Genomic DNA, 13,410 nt, shown 5'->3' on the forward strand with positions numbered 1-13,410 from the left:
TGCCCAACAGTGATACAATGTACATAACAATCCTTTAAACATACAAAATTAAATAAGCCACAAAAGTCTTCGGGTGAAGAGCCAGACGAAGGTGGCAAGGGGAAGGATGAGTAGAGACACAGCAAAAAGCGAGACAAGATCCTAGCGCGTCGGGACCAGAGCCAACAGGCGCACCCTAAGCTGCTGAGCGGCCCGAAAGGCCCGGTGTGCGGGGGCGGAGCCCATCGGAGGCTGGGAAGTGACGTAGTACGTGCGTGCGTGCGTGCGCGCTCGCTCACGGCGGCGGCGGCGGAGCGGAGAGGCCAGAGCCGGAGACCGAGCTGGGATCGGGCCCCGGGCGGGGGCGGTGCGAGAGGCGCCGAGCGGATCCTGGGGGCGGGGACGGAGCCCGGGCGGGCGGGACTGGAGCAGAGCCCGGGAACGGGGCGGGAGGTCCCAGGGCCCGGGGTTGGGGGGTGGAGCCGCACTTCGTCGCCGCGGGGGTGCCGGGACTCCGGCCACAGTGCCGCCGCCATCACGGACTTCCTGTGGGACAAGCGCACGGGCCTCGCCGCCAGAACGGTGAGCGCGCGGGCTGGCGGACCTTGGGGCCGCGGAAAGATGGCTCCCTCCAGACGGGCGGCGACGGGATGAGATGAAATTAGGAGTGTTGGGCTCTGGAAGGAGCAGATGAGCAAGAGAGAGGGAGAGAGGTCGACCTGCTTCGGTGTAGCGGCGAGACCTATAGTAAACTTGGGGGGCAGCCGTAGAAGTGATGAGGTAGGGACAGGAGAGCGGTTCCAGACCGTGCAAAAGTTAGAGCGAGGCGTTAATACGAGCTGAAAAGTGTTAGTTTGGCAGTGTACAGGAATAGTTTGACTCTAAGGGAACGATCCTGAGGTTTCTGAGGAAGAAAGGAAGAAACAAGGTTTAGAAGTTGAGAAAGTTAGACTAGGTGCACCTTTCCAGGAAAGACCTGAGTGACTTTGTTGGTGGGTGTCCCGAAGTGAGATGGCATTTATGTTAATTAAGATTAGGTTACCTGGGAAAGTCTCGTGCTTGCATCTTCTTGGTCCCCTGCCAGCCACGTTAGGCCAAAGCACCTTAGGTCACCTTCCTTAATTTAAAGAGGTTGGGAGCAAGTGGCCTGGAATGGCAGCCAGATGTTGGGAGGCAAACGTGCAGACCTCATGTTCTCAGTCCTGGTCCAAGACTGTCCCGGAGACTCATCTGATACAGCCTGCCCCGTGCTTTTCCTGAATTTATGACAGTGATTGCACTCCGATTTTTCCCCCTTTGACTGAAAAGGACTCATAAACCTTAACCAGTCCGATTTCATTTAATGGAGGCCCAGCTGTCAACCAAGTAGTGCTGATAATAATTTAAAACTAGTAGGCTGGGCTGTAGCTCAGTGGCTGTGGCGGTGCTTGCCTGCAGTGCGTGAGGCCCTGGGTATACCCTTGTGTGATGAGGCCGATCTGTAATTTCTGCGCTTTGGAGGGAAGGTGGGAGGATCTGAAGACATTCAGGGCTATCCTAGGCTACATATCAAAATTGAGGCCAGCCTAGGCTACATTGTCGCACTTCTCACACAAAACAAGCCAAGTGTGGTCTTGTAAGCCTTTCATCCCAGTACTCAGGAGGCTAGCAAGGTCTCTGAGTTCAAATTCAGCCAGGTCTGCATAGCAAGTTTCAGGCCAGCCAGAGTTACATTGATACCTTGTCTATGTTTGTTTGTTTGTTCTTTTTTTTTTTTTTTTAAGATTTATTTATTATTTATACAGTATTCTGCCCACACATGTGCCTGCCCACCGCAAGAAGGCACCAGCTCTCATGACAGGTGGTTGTAAACCACGTAGTGGTTGCTGGGAATTGAACTTGGGACCTTCAGATGAGCAGATAGTGCTATTAAACCTCTGAGACCAGGCTGGCCTCTGAGATTCACCTGCCTCTGCCTCCCGAATGCCAGGATTAAAGGCGTGTGTCACCACACCCAGCGAGACCTTGTCTTAAAAAAAGAAGGAAAAAAAGGAGCATGGAGCCAAATGAGGTGGCACATGCCTTTTGTTTGTTTGTTTGTTTTGAGACAGGGTTCTATGTGTAGCCCTGGCTGTCCTGGAACTTACTCTGTAAATCAGGCTGGCCTCTAACTCACAGAAATCCACCTGCCTCTGCCTCCCTAGTGCCGGCCCAGGCAGTGGTGGCACATGCAGTTGGGAGGCAGAGGCAGGTGCATCTCTGTGAGTTTGAACAAACTGAGTCCAGGACAGCCAAGTTAACACAGAGGAACCCTGTCTCAAAAAAACAAAAAAAGAGCCTGAGATAGTGACACCTTTTTAATTTCAACATTGGGAGATAGAGGCAAATAGAACCCTGAGTTTGAGGTCAGCCTGGTCTACACAGGGAGTTCCAGTACTGCCAGAGCGGCATGCAAAAACCTCATCTACTAAAACCAAAAAGAAAAGAAAAAAACCCATTTACTAAATACAAGGTGGGTGGAAATACGCAGATGGACACACTGCTTTATTTAAGTTTTACAACTTAGTGAAAGTTGTGGCCAGATACGTGAGGGACAATTATGGAGCCACACCCTGATCTCAAGAACTTGCTGGTATTTGTTAACAGCTATTTGTAAAAATCCTGGTATACTGAATTTTTGCCCTTGTGGCACTCCTAATGTAGTTGGGGAAGGTAAGATTCACTGTTTTAAGTGCCAGGTGAGCACACCTTTAATCCCAGCAGGGAGGCAGAGGCAGGCGGATCTCTGTGAGTTTGAGGCCAGCCTGGTCTACAAAAGAGAGTTCCAGGACAGTCATGACTATTACACAGAGAAATCCTGTCTCAAAAAACCAAAGGGGGAAAAAAAAACCCAAAACCTAAAACAGCCGTGTAAACTTTATTTTGTTTGCTTGTGAACTCAGGATGGCATAGCGCATATTTTAGGTTGCAGCGGAGATGAACTGTACAGTATGAGTCACACACTTGTCACCTGCTGTGAACTGTGGCTCAGACCTGAAGGTTGTCACGGAGCCATGTTTGAGGTAGAGCAACTGGATTTGACGTTCTTGAGTTTTCAGCCAGAGTGTGTAGGTGGCTGTGTAGTCCATAAAGGAAAAAGTGTAGACACAAAGCCTGTGGAGTTTGTGTGTTGAAAGGCATAGGGATAGAAGGCAGCTTTGCATCGTGAGAAGCTGGCGGCCTGGAGAATGCTTCTGAAGTCTCACAACTGTTCCATTCTGCCGTTCCTTCCCTTCTAGATGCCTCATCCCCGAAGGTACCACTCCTCAGAGAGGGGCAGCCGGGGGAGTTACCACGAACACTATCGGAGCCGAAAGCATAAGCGAAGAAGAAGTCGCTCCTGGTCAAGTAGCAGTGACCGGACAAGGCGGCGTCGGAGGGAGGACAGCTATCATGTTCGGTCCCGAAGGTGAGGCCTCAGGAAGAGAAACTGATGGCAGGCTGCTGGTTTATTCATTGAGTGGATGTCTGTTGGTTCCGTGCTGACGTGCTGAGGCCGGGGGGCTGAGCCACTGGCTGAAGGTGACATGGGGCTGGGCTTGTACTTCTGTGGCAGAGCATGTGCTTAAAGTGTTGGTGGTCAACACCTATACTCACAGCAATTGGTATGATGAGGTGAGGAGGATTAGGAGTTCAAGGCTCGTTTGGGCTTCATACTGAGTTTGAGGCCAGCCTGGTCCACACAGAAAGACTCTCAAAGGGGGGAATTGGTTTTGTTTTGTTTATATATTTGTTTATATATTATTTATATAGTACTCTGCCCCTATATGTGCCTGCATGCTAGGAGAGGGCACCAGATCTCATTATAGATGGTTGTGAGCCACCATGTGGTTGCTGGGAATTAAACTCAGGATCTTTGGAAGAACAGACAGTGCTCTGAGCCATCTCTACAGCCCTGGGAAATTGTTTTTTGAAGGGTGTTTTTTAGAGGAAGAACCTAGGGATGAGAACTGCACCCACCAGACCTCGTGGAAATGGATCTGGGTGTGTGTAGTTCCCGGGAAACCTACATATTTTTTCTTTTTGAATTTTATGTGCATGAGTGTTTTGCCTACATGTATGTCTTACATTATATGCACCCCTAGTGCCATTGGCGGTCAGAAGAAGGTACAGGGTTTCCTCGCACTGGAGTTACAGATGCTTGTGAGTTTCCATGTGGGTGCTGGGAATCGAACTCAGGTTCTCTGAAAGAGCAGCCAGTGCTCTTAACCGTTAAGCTCTCTCCCTAGCCCTTTTCCTTTTGTTCTTTAGACAAGGTGTCACTGTGTAGCCCTGGATGGCCTAGAACTTTCTGTGTAGACTAGGCTAGTCTTGAAATCACAGAGATACATCTGCCCCCTCTGCTGGAGCCCTGGGATTAATGGTGTGCACCACTGCGTCCAACTCAGGGAGAATCTTTTAAGAAAGGGCTAGGTAAAGTTGCCCAGTGGGACAAGAGAATATCAGCAGGAGAAATGTCTTGGGCAGCATGGAAGCGTGTGCCGCAGACTAAGATGGTGTAGGCTCTGGAGCTCACACGAAAGCTGCTCTGTAGCAGGGTTTTAATAACTCAGTGCTGTGGAGAGGGATGGGTAGGATGAGAGCAAGGCCGAACTTCATTTGGAAACATTAGAGAGCAAACTGGGTTTGTTCCCTCATGTCATTGAAGAGGAGGAGACCCCCCCCCCAAGAGTTCTGCCAGTATCTTTAGGGAGGTCTTGGTGACACGCAGGTGTGGGGAAGTGTCCTCTGTGCCTCCTCATGTTGCCGCTGTGGTGCTTTTTCCTAAGATAGGACCTTGCTGCATGGTGTGGCAGGGACTGTGGCCGGGACTGACATTCCTAATGGTCTTTGTTATCAACAGCAGCTACGATGATCATTCATCTGACCGGCGGGTGTATGCTCGTCGGTACTGTGGCAGCTACAGACGCAATGACTACAGCCGGGACAGAGGCGAGGCCTACTACGATACAGACTTTCGCCATTCCTATGAGTACCATCGGGAGAACAGCAGTTACCGGAGCCAGCGCAGCAGCCGCCGGAAACACAGACGGCGAAGGAGACGTAGCCGCACGTTCAGCCGCTCATCTTCAGTGAGTGCCAGCCCAGGCCTTTACTGTCCCTGTTGCTCTTGAGTCCCTCAGGGACTCTGATAAGGAAGAGTCCCCTTGTTCTCAGTCATGCTTGGGAACATGAACACTGAAGGGGGCACCGAGCATGCCCACCCTCTTGGAAGCTCCCCGACTCCTGAGGGGACAGAAGGGCATGGATCCTTCATGCCCTCAGTGATGTGTTGGATATGTTATGCTTGTGTTGGGAGCAGCCGGGCTGCCTGCCCCAGAGGCCTCTTCTCTTTTGATGAGGACTTTGATTTTGAAAGGCCTGTGTCTCCTGAGCCCTGGGCTCTATGGCCACTCAGCAGGCGAATTTGGGTTGGGGGACAAGGGAAGAATGCGTCTGCCTAGAAGGGCGCTTCATAGAGCATGGGGTTATGGGTAACACTGGCAACATCATCACTTTTCTGCTCTGCCCATGCCTCTCCCTGTCCTGATTTGGGTTTGGGAACTTGGGATTATGCGCCGCTCTCTCTTCTCACACCGATCCGGCCTTAGCACATCTGACGTGTTCCCTTCCACTGTCCCCCATCATCGTCTGTCCCCCCTGGCTGGGCGCCTGTGACCGGTGACCCCTCCACCACCCACCCCGTCTCCCTCCGGCCCCCGATCCGACACCTGGCTTGCTCCGACCCCCCCCACCCCCCGACAGCAGCACAGCAGCCGGAGAGCCAAGAGTGTAGAGGACGACGCTGAGGGCCACCTCATCTACCACGTCGGGGACTGGCTACAAGAGCGATGTACAAGCCGAATCGTAACAATCCTATAGCCTGTAATGGTCCCATAGCCATCCTAATGTCCCATGCCAGCCCAGTCACAGCCTCTTGTGCCTTTTCTCAGTGGTGTTGCTCATCTGGGTGGTTTGAGTTGCTGTTGAGAATTGACCTGTTGTCCACTCCCAGCTCTCATGGCCCCTGGGTTAACGGTGGTGGGAAATCACACAGGGTTTTCTTCCCCTGCGGCCATATATATCTGTTCCCCCTTCCTTCATCTCACCCCAGGTTGCTGTGTCCTGTTCTCTTCCACTTCATCTCATTCCCCCCTTTTCTCCCTCTCTCTCCCCGACCCTGCTTTCTTTCGTTTCAGATGAAATTGTAAGCACCTTAGGAGAAGGGACCTTCGGCCGCGTGGTGCAGTGTGTGGACCATCGCAGGTAACTGATGGCCTGCTGCTTACTCCACGTCTGCCAGGCATGGGCGATTGTGAGGGCATTGAATCTGTTTGCAGATTAGACAGGCAGAGTTCCTTAGCCCTTACCTCACCCATTTGCTCTGAGATGTTCTCAGACCCAGCAAAGCCTCCCTGTCGCCCTGCAGGGGCGGAGCACGGGTCGCCCTGAAGATCATTAAGAATGTGGAGAAGTACAAAGAAGCGGCTCGACTGGAAATCAACGTGCTGGAGAAAATCAACGAGAAGGATCCTGACAACAAGAAGTAAGCAAGCAGAGGAGTGTGAGGGGGCCGAGCCTCCCAGAAGGAAGACTCCGAACTGGAGCTAGGCAGGCAGGAGATGCAACCTTTCCTCTCCCTTTCCTAATCTTTTTATATTGCATGCTTTTCTTGTGTAGCTCTTACTGACCTAGTACCACTGGCTGACCTTGAGCTCACAGAGATCCTCCTGCCTCTGCCTCTTGAGTGCTGAGATTAAAGGCAGGAGCACCATGCCCAGCCCATTCAACATTTGATTATATGAGAGTAGTGGACCATTAAGATAGGCCTGTGATTTCTGTAATCCACTCTGCTTGTTGTGACTTCTGCAATCTGGGAATGGCCCTCCTGTTGCTGAGCATCGCTACTGATGGTGCAGGCCTATAATCCCAGCCACGTGGGAGAAGGAAAGACAGATTGGAAGCTCAGGGCAGCCTGGGAAGTTAGTAAGACTTTTTCTCACCAGTGAAAAGAGTGCTGGAGATTGTAACCCAGAGTTTGGAGGGCCACCTAACTATCTTACTGGGTCCTTAATTCAAACCCCAGTACAACACACAGATGCAGCCAGTATGTTCAGGAAGATGAGGCAGGAGAATCCCAAGTTTGAGACTAGGGCTGAAGATATGGCTCAGCAATTAAGAGTGATAGGATAGGACCTGAGTTCAGTTCCCAGCACTCACATAGAAGCCAGGTAGTGGTGGCGCACGCTTTAATCTCAGCACTCAGGGTTCAAGGCCAGTCTGGTCTATAGAGGGAGTTCCAGTACAGCCATGGCTACACAAAGAAGCTGGACGGTGGTGGCGCACGCCTTTAATCCCTGCACTCGGGAGGCAGAGGCAGGTGGATCTCTCTGAGTTCGAGGCCAACCTGGTCTACAAATTGAGTCCAGGACAGCCAGGGCTACACAGAGAAACCCAGTCTCAAAAAAACAAAAAACAAGGATAGCTCTAGGGGAATCCAGCACCTTTGGCCTCCTCAGAAACCTGCAGTCATGTGCACATAACTCACACACATAATTAAAAATAAAATCTTTGAAAGAAAATGTGGGACTGGTAGTGGTAAAATACTATACTCGCCTGAAACGCAAAAGGCTTGATTCTAATTGAAGAAGGGCAATAGGCTCTAAAACTGTTGAAACTCTGGGTAATTATACAGTAACAAAAATTCATAGGCTAAAATGGAATTAAGATTGCTATGCAAAGGTTTGTGTGTTTTCTGAGGCAGTTATCTCATTTAGCCCAGGCCGGCTTCTGCTGGTTCTTATAGCCAAAGACAAGGGCAACCGTAAACACTTGTTTTGGAGGGGGGAGGGTGGCAGTTTCAAGATAGGGTTTCACAGGCTGTTCTGGACTCACTTTGTAGACCAGGCTGGCCTCAAACTCAGAGATCCACCTGCCTCTGCCTCCCTGAATGCTGGGATTAAAGACGTGCGCCACCATTGCCTGGCAACCTTGAACTTTTCATTATCAGGAATTGGAATGTACTAGCACACCTAGTTTTATCTGATAACAGGTATTAAACTGTGCATCTAGGCAAATACTTTATCAACTGAGCATATCCCTGCCCAAGTAAGACTTAACAAAACAGTAAGTATAAACTTGGCCACAAACTTGGTAGGAGATAGTCTGGGGTATAGTGGCTCTTGTTTTTGAGACCAAGATGTGCTCCATAGGAATTTCCAGGTCAGAATAGGCTCAAGTGAGACCCAGATGTAATAAAAAAAAAAAGGGTGACTTTGGTCCTCGTGATCTACATTGTTGGAATTCTTGATGATACCTCTTCAGCAAACAGTTGCCTTTTTTTGTTGCTCTTTTGTTTTGTTGTTTTGATTTTCTTTGTTTTCTATTTTGTTTATTTGAGACAGGCTCATACTACATAGCCCAAGCTGGCCTCTAGATTCCTGAGTGCACTGATAGCAGGAGTACAGCGTCCTATCCTGTTTAACAAATAGGTTTTGTTTTCCTTCTTTTAAGGGCTGGGTATTGAGCATAGTCTCTTGCATGCCCAGCAAGTGCTGTACTCCTGAGTCACAACCCCAGTCCAGAGAGTAGGTTTTGAACTATTCAAGATGTTACAAAAATATGTTTTAGAATTTGGCAGGCAGGTTTTGTTTTGTTTTGTTTCTTCCAAAAAGGACATTCTCTAGCTGAACTGAACTTTAAGTGACAGGCTATCACGAAGCCCAGGCTAACCACCTCAAAATCACTATGTAGTTGAGGATAACCTTGATTTTATGATTCTCCTACCTCCACCTCCCAAGTGCTGAGATTACAGGTTCATGCCGTCGTAACTGCTGCAGGTCAAACTGGAGCCTGGTGCATGCTAAGTAGGCCCCCTACCAGCTGGCCTGCATTCCTCGCCCATATTAGTGATATGAACTGCCATGTTTTTATACAACTGTGGAGTCAACAACTGTGTAGTCCTTCCTTTTGGTGGGGTGGTGGGCTGTTGAGCTGTCGGGGGCGTATTAGACATCCAACTCCCCTATCTCTCCCCAGCCTCTGTGTCCAGATGTTTGACTGGTTTGACTACCATGGCCACATGTGTATCTCCTTTGAGCTTCTGGGCCTTAGCACCTTCGATTTCCTCAAAGACAACAACTACCTGCCCTACCCCATCCACCAAGTGCGCCACATGGCCTTCCAGCTCTGCCAGGCCGTCAAGTGTGAGTGGGGTGGGCTGAGGCGGACTCTGGGGAGCCCTTTCTTCCATCAGACCTCTGTGTGCTGGGCAAGCCCCTAAGCAGTCAGTTTACCGCACACCTGCCGCTGTCTTGGCATCTCTTCTGACCTAACTCCGTGACTGATGTTTTTGCCGTCACTGACTGCTCTTACTCCACACCCACAGCACTCAGTGTCTCTTCCTCATCCCTTCTTTCTTGGAGAAGTGCTGTAGAGCAAGCACAGAAGGCTCTTGCACAGAAGTCTTAGGTTTGTCTACTGAGATGCTCTTCATTTACACAAAGCAGATGGGAGAACTGGATCGGTCAGCGGAGCCGCCAGCTTCAGATCCAGAGTAGTCGCTCCTCTGCATCTTCAGTGATGCAGTTTTCATAAGTAGATGTTGCGGAATGTCTGACAGGCACATAGATCAAACATCAGACCAAGCGAACGCTCCCACTTGAGGCCCACACACCGCTGCTTTTCTATCAGATGGATTATCTGTGTGTCTTATATTACTGAGGGTAGAGCTTGGACCAGGCGTTTTATTTAGTTGGAGAGCAGAAAGTAGTCCCCGTAGAATCTGGGCCTGCCTCCTCTCTAGCTCTGATCTTGGTACTCACTAAGGGGTCAGCTGCTGGCAGTTACCACTAGCCACCAGGAGCAAGCCTGATCTAGCCTTCTCCCCTGCAGTCCTCCATGATAACAAGTTGACACATACGGACCTCAAACCTGAAAATATTCTGTTTGTGAATTCAGACTACGAACTCACCTACAACCTAGAGAAGGTAAGATGGACAGGGCTGCCCTCTGTCCAGAAGGGCAGGCAGCTGGGCTGCTTGGCTTTTGGTTCTTCTCTGTGTCCTCTTCTTACTAATTTCTCCCTGGCTGCCTCCAGCTGGGTAAAACCAGTATACTACACTAAGTCAAAGGGGAACGATTTAAGAAGATTTAAATTGAAAGGCAATTTGGGAGGGGGCTGGAGAGACAGCTCAGAGGTTAAAGAGCACTGACTGCTCTTGCAGAGGTCCTGAGTTTAATTTCCAGCAACCACCTATAATGTGATCTAATGCCCTCTTCTGACCTGCAGGGGTACATGCAAATAGAGCACTGTATTTATAATAAATAAATCTTTTTTAAAAAGGCGGGGGGGAAGGCAGTTTGGAAAGTTTTCCAACAGGGTGAAAATGTCCACGCTCAGCCAGGCGTGGTGGCTCACGCCTATAATCCCAGCACTCTGGGAGGCAGAGGCAGGTGGATCTCTGTGAGTTCGAAGCCAGCCTGCTCTATAGACTGAGTCCAGAACAGCCAGGACTACACAGAGAAACCCTGTCTTGGAAAAAATAAGTGTCCACACTCCCTTTTCAGATGTGCATTTCTGTGTGGTAGGAAAATGGCCTGCTTACCTGCTAGAGCTCTCAGCACTAACCGTCCTCTTCACCTTTTGCTGAATAGTACACATTTTCATAATAGTGTACCAGACACCCAGTCTAGCCTTGTGGTACTTACAGACTTCCGTTTTATTTCATAGTCACTTCTTAGTCTTCTTTCCTACTCATAAAGTATTACCATGAGAGCTAGGTGTGGTGGCACATGCCTGTCATCCCAGCACTTGGGAGGCTCTGAGGTAGGATTGATGCAGGCTTCAAAGCCTGCCTGGGATATGTAGTAAAACCCTGTTTTAAACAAACAACAAAATGTCAGGAGCCAGATTCTCCTGGCTGCACTTTTCAGAAGCCGCTTGGTCTGTGAGCCTCAGTCTAACAGGTTCGTTCCCATCTGCGTTGCTCCTAGAAGCGAGATGAGCGCAGTGTGAGGAGCACAGCCGTGCGGGTGGTAGACTTCGGCAGTGCCACCTTTGACCATGAACACCACAGCACCATTGTCTCCACTCGGCATTACCGAGCCCCAGAGGTCATCCTTGGTAAGGGAGCCTAGGTCTGCCCAGTGTGAGGTGACGTGACAGTAGCATTTCCTGAGCATCGTGACACCTCTTCCTCCTTACCACAGAGCTGGGCTGGTCACAGCCGTGTGACGTGTGGAGCATAGGCTGCATCATCTTTGAGTACTATGTTGGCTTCACCCTCTTCCAGGTAAGTGGTGGGGATGTTCCTGGGCTGCTCCATTCCTTGCTCTGCCGAGGGCATGCCTACTCAGTCCTCCACATTGCCCGCCTGGCAACTGGTCCCCAGCACTCCTTCCTGAGTCCTCTGCTTAGATCTATCCTTGTTTCCCAGACCCATGACAACAGAGAGCATCTAGCCATGATGGAAAGGATCCTGGGTCCAATCCCTTCTCGGATGATCAGAAAGACAAGGTGAACCTTGAGCGGGAGGGACTCAGGCCTTTCTTTCCACAGGATATGGCTGTTACACATCCTTTTCTCTTTCATTGGCCCCTCCCCAGCCCCTGCTTCCACATGTGTAAACAAGGCAAACATTTTATAAAAGGGAAGCTTCTGATGCACCAACCTCCTTCCCCTCTAGAAAACAGAAATATTTCTATCGGGGTCGCCTGGATTGGGACGAGAACACATCAGCTGGGCGCTATGTTCGTGAAAACTGCAAACCACTGCGGGTGAGCCTAGTCAGGGATAAGTATTGTCCACAACCTAGAGGTTGGGGTGGTTTGCCCCTGGGTGCACAGGTTAGGACAGGAGGGGAGGAGCGATGAAAGAAGACAATTTGAAAAGCTGGGCGTGGTGGTGCACGCCTGTCTGTAATCCCAGCACTTGGGAGGCAGAGGCAGGCGGATCACTGTGAGTTCGAGGCCAGCCTGGTCTACAAAATGAGTCCAGGACAGCCAAGCCTAACACAGAGAGGCCCTGTCTTGGAAAAAAGAAGAAGAAGCCAGTTTGGTCAACAGTGGAGAAGAGAGAACCGTTTCTCAGAGGCCTGACTGAGAAAGAGATGGAAGTATTGTCGGGTTCTTTAGGTCGGACAGGAAAGAGCAACTACTTTCAAAGAGCTTACACTTTAATGTGGAGCTAAGGATTCATGAAGCTGACAAGGATGTACAAATAAAACTTTCCAAGTATGAAGGAGTAGGTGTGCTAGTGGGAATGTAGGTCGAGAGCAGAACGGTTGGTCATAACGTGGGATGGGAGCTTTCAAGTCGCATGCACACCAAGCCTTGGTTCTTTCTCCAAAAGGAAAGGTAGAGCTTTAAAGGAGGCAGGGACTCAAGTGTGGTGGCACAGGCCGGGAGTCCCAGCACTGGAAGGCTGAGGCAGGTGTTCCAGAACAGCCTGTCTTGAAAAGCAGAGAAAGATAGTAAGGTTTGTGAGGCACCCTGCCTTACCGTACCCCTGCCCTCCACCAGCGGTATCTGACCTCAGAAGCAGAGGACCACCACCAGCTCTTCGACCTGATTGAAAGCATGCTGGAGTATGAGCCTGCCAAGCGGCTGACCTTAGGTGAAGCCCTTCAGCATCCTTTCTTCGCCTGCCTTCGGACTGAGCCACCCAACACCAAGTTGTGGGACTCCAGTCGCGACATCAGTCGGTGACAATCAGGCTGTGGGCGCCCCCTGCTTCTGTAGCAGTGGGTGTCCAGTCCAGGACACTGGTGCTTTTTTATACAAGAGAACAGAGCCAGAACTCAACCCCTCTCCCGCCCCTGGCTCCTTTATACCTGTGAATATGTGAACTAGTGTAAATATGACAAATTGTACCTACGACTCCAACCCCCTGCCTTGTATATACTGCTATTTACACTCTTCCAACCTCATCTCCCCTCGTGGGTTTCGATGGGGGCAGAATGAGGTAAGCAGGTGGTGTCTACCCCATGTTTTATAAGGGATTTTGTACAGTCTTTGTGAAATAAAATGACATGCTTCATCTGGACCCCCCCCCCCCATCCCTGGAATGTAAAGATCGAGGGCACTGGAGTAGAGCCGTGAGACCATTGCTAGCTATTCTGCATTTGGGTAAAGCCTCTTTGTCCTACCAAGTAAGAGCCAGACTATGAACTTATATGCACTTTGTATTCAAGGTAGTGAAGATTAAAATAGATGTAATCAGGTAGAACTTGTGTGCTCTCGAGTAGTCAAGTGTCGGAAAGTAGCTTTGTCCCTGTAAGTAAATGGGTGTGGCCATGAGGATGTCCCCTCTAGCAGATCCCAGTGGAAAACTGAGCCTCCCGCCACTGGCCAGAGCATTAATTTACCATCTGTGTTGCTTTACAAGAGGCTACCTGGGATAGATAGTTCATTCCTAGGAAGTCACGAGGAAGA

At 50.2% G+C, this 13,410-nt stretch overlaps 1 protein-coding gene across 4 annotated transcripts; it reads left to right on the top strand.

The window, feature by feature from the left end:
- The first annotated feature begins 296 nt into the window (after nt 1-296).
- CLK2 (CDC like kinase 2) lies at nt 297-13,021 on the top strand. 4 transcript variants are annotated; one of them, XM_084769525.1, is made up of 13 exons: nt 297-561; nt 3,237-3,406; nt 4,844-5,069; nt 5,746-5,830; nt 6,177-6,243; nt 6,407-6,523; nt 9,016-9,182; nt 9,871-9,965; nt 10,972-11,101; nt 11,188-11,270; nt 11,415-11,494; nt 11,664-11,754; nt 12,499-13,021. In XM_084769525.1, the coding sequence occupies exons 2-13, from the start codon at nt 3,237-3,239 to the stop codon at nt 12,682-12,684; spliced, it is 1,497 nt and encodes a 498-aa protein (XP_084625651.1). In that variant the 5' UTR covers nt 297-561; the 3' UTR covers nt 12,685-13,021. The 4 variants fall into 4 exon arrangements, with proteins under 4 accessions (XP_084625651.1, XP_084625650.1, XP_084625652.1 ...); XM_084769524.1 differs by having other exon boundaries at nt 298-561; nt 5,743-5,830; XM_084769526.1 differs by having other exon boundaries at nt 299-561; nt 4,841-5,069; nt 5,743-5,830.
- The last annotated feature ends 389 nt before the right edge of the window (nt 13,022-13,410 follow it).

The sequence above is a fragment of the Acomys minous genome, assembly GCF_964271855.1.
Source record: "Acomys minous genome assembly, chromosome: 19".
In the NCBI taxonomy this organism is placed as follows: domain Eukaryota; kingdom Metazoa; phylum Chordata; class Mammalia; order Rodentia; family Muridae; genus Acomys; species Acomys minous.

Bases quoted from the DNA above. Each gene is read 5' to 3' on its own strand.
- CLK2 (XM_084769526.1), top strand. From the start codon at position 3,237: ATGCCTCATCCCCGAAGGTACCACTCCTCAGAGAGGGGCAGCCGGGGG. The intron at 11,271-11,414 runs GTAAGTGGTGGG...CTTGTTTCCCAG, and splicing joins TTGGCTTCACCCTCTTCCAG to ACCCATGACAACAGAGAGCA. The intron at 11,755-12,498 runs GTGAGCCTAGTC...GCCCTCCACCAG, and splicing joins AAAACTGCAAACCACTGCGG to CGGTATCTGACCTCAGAAGC.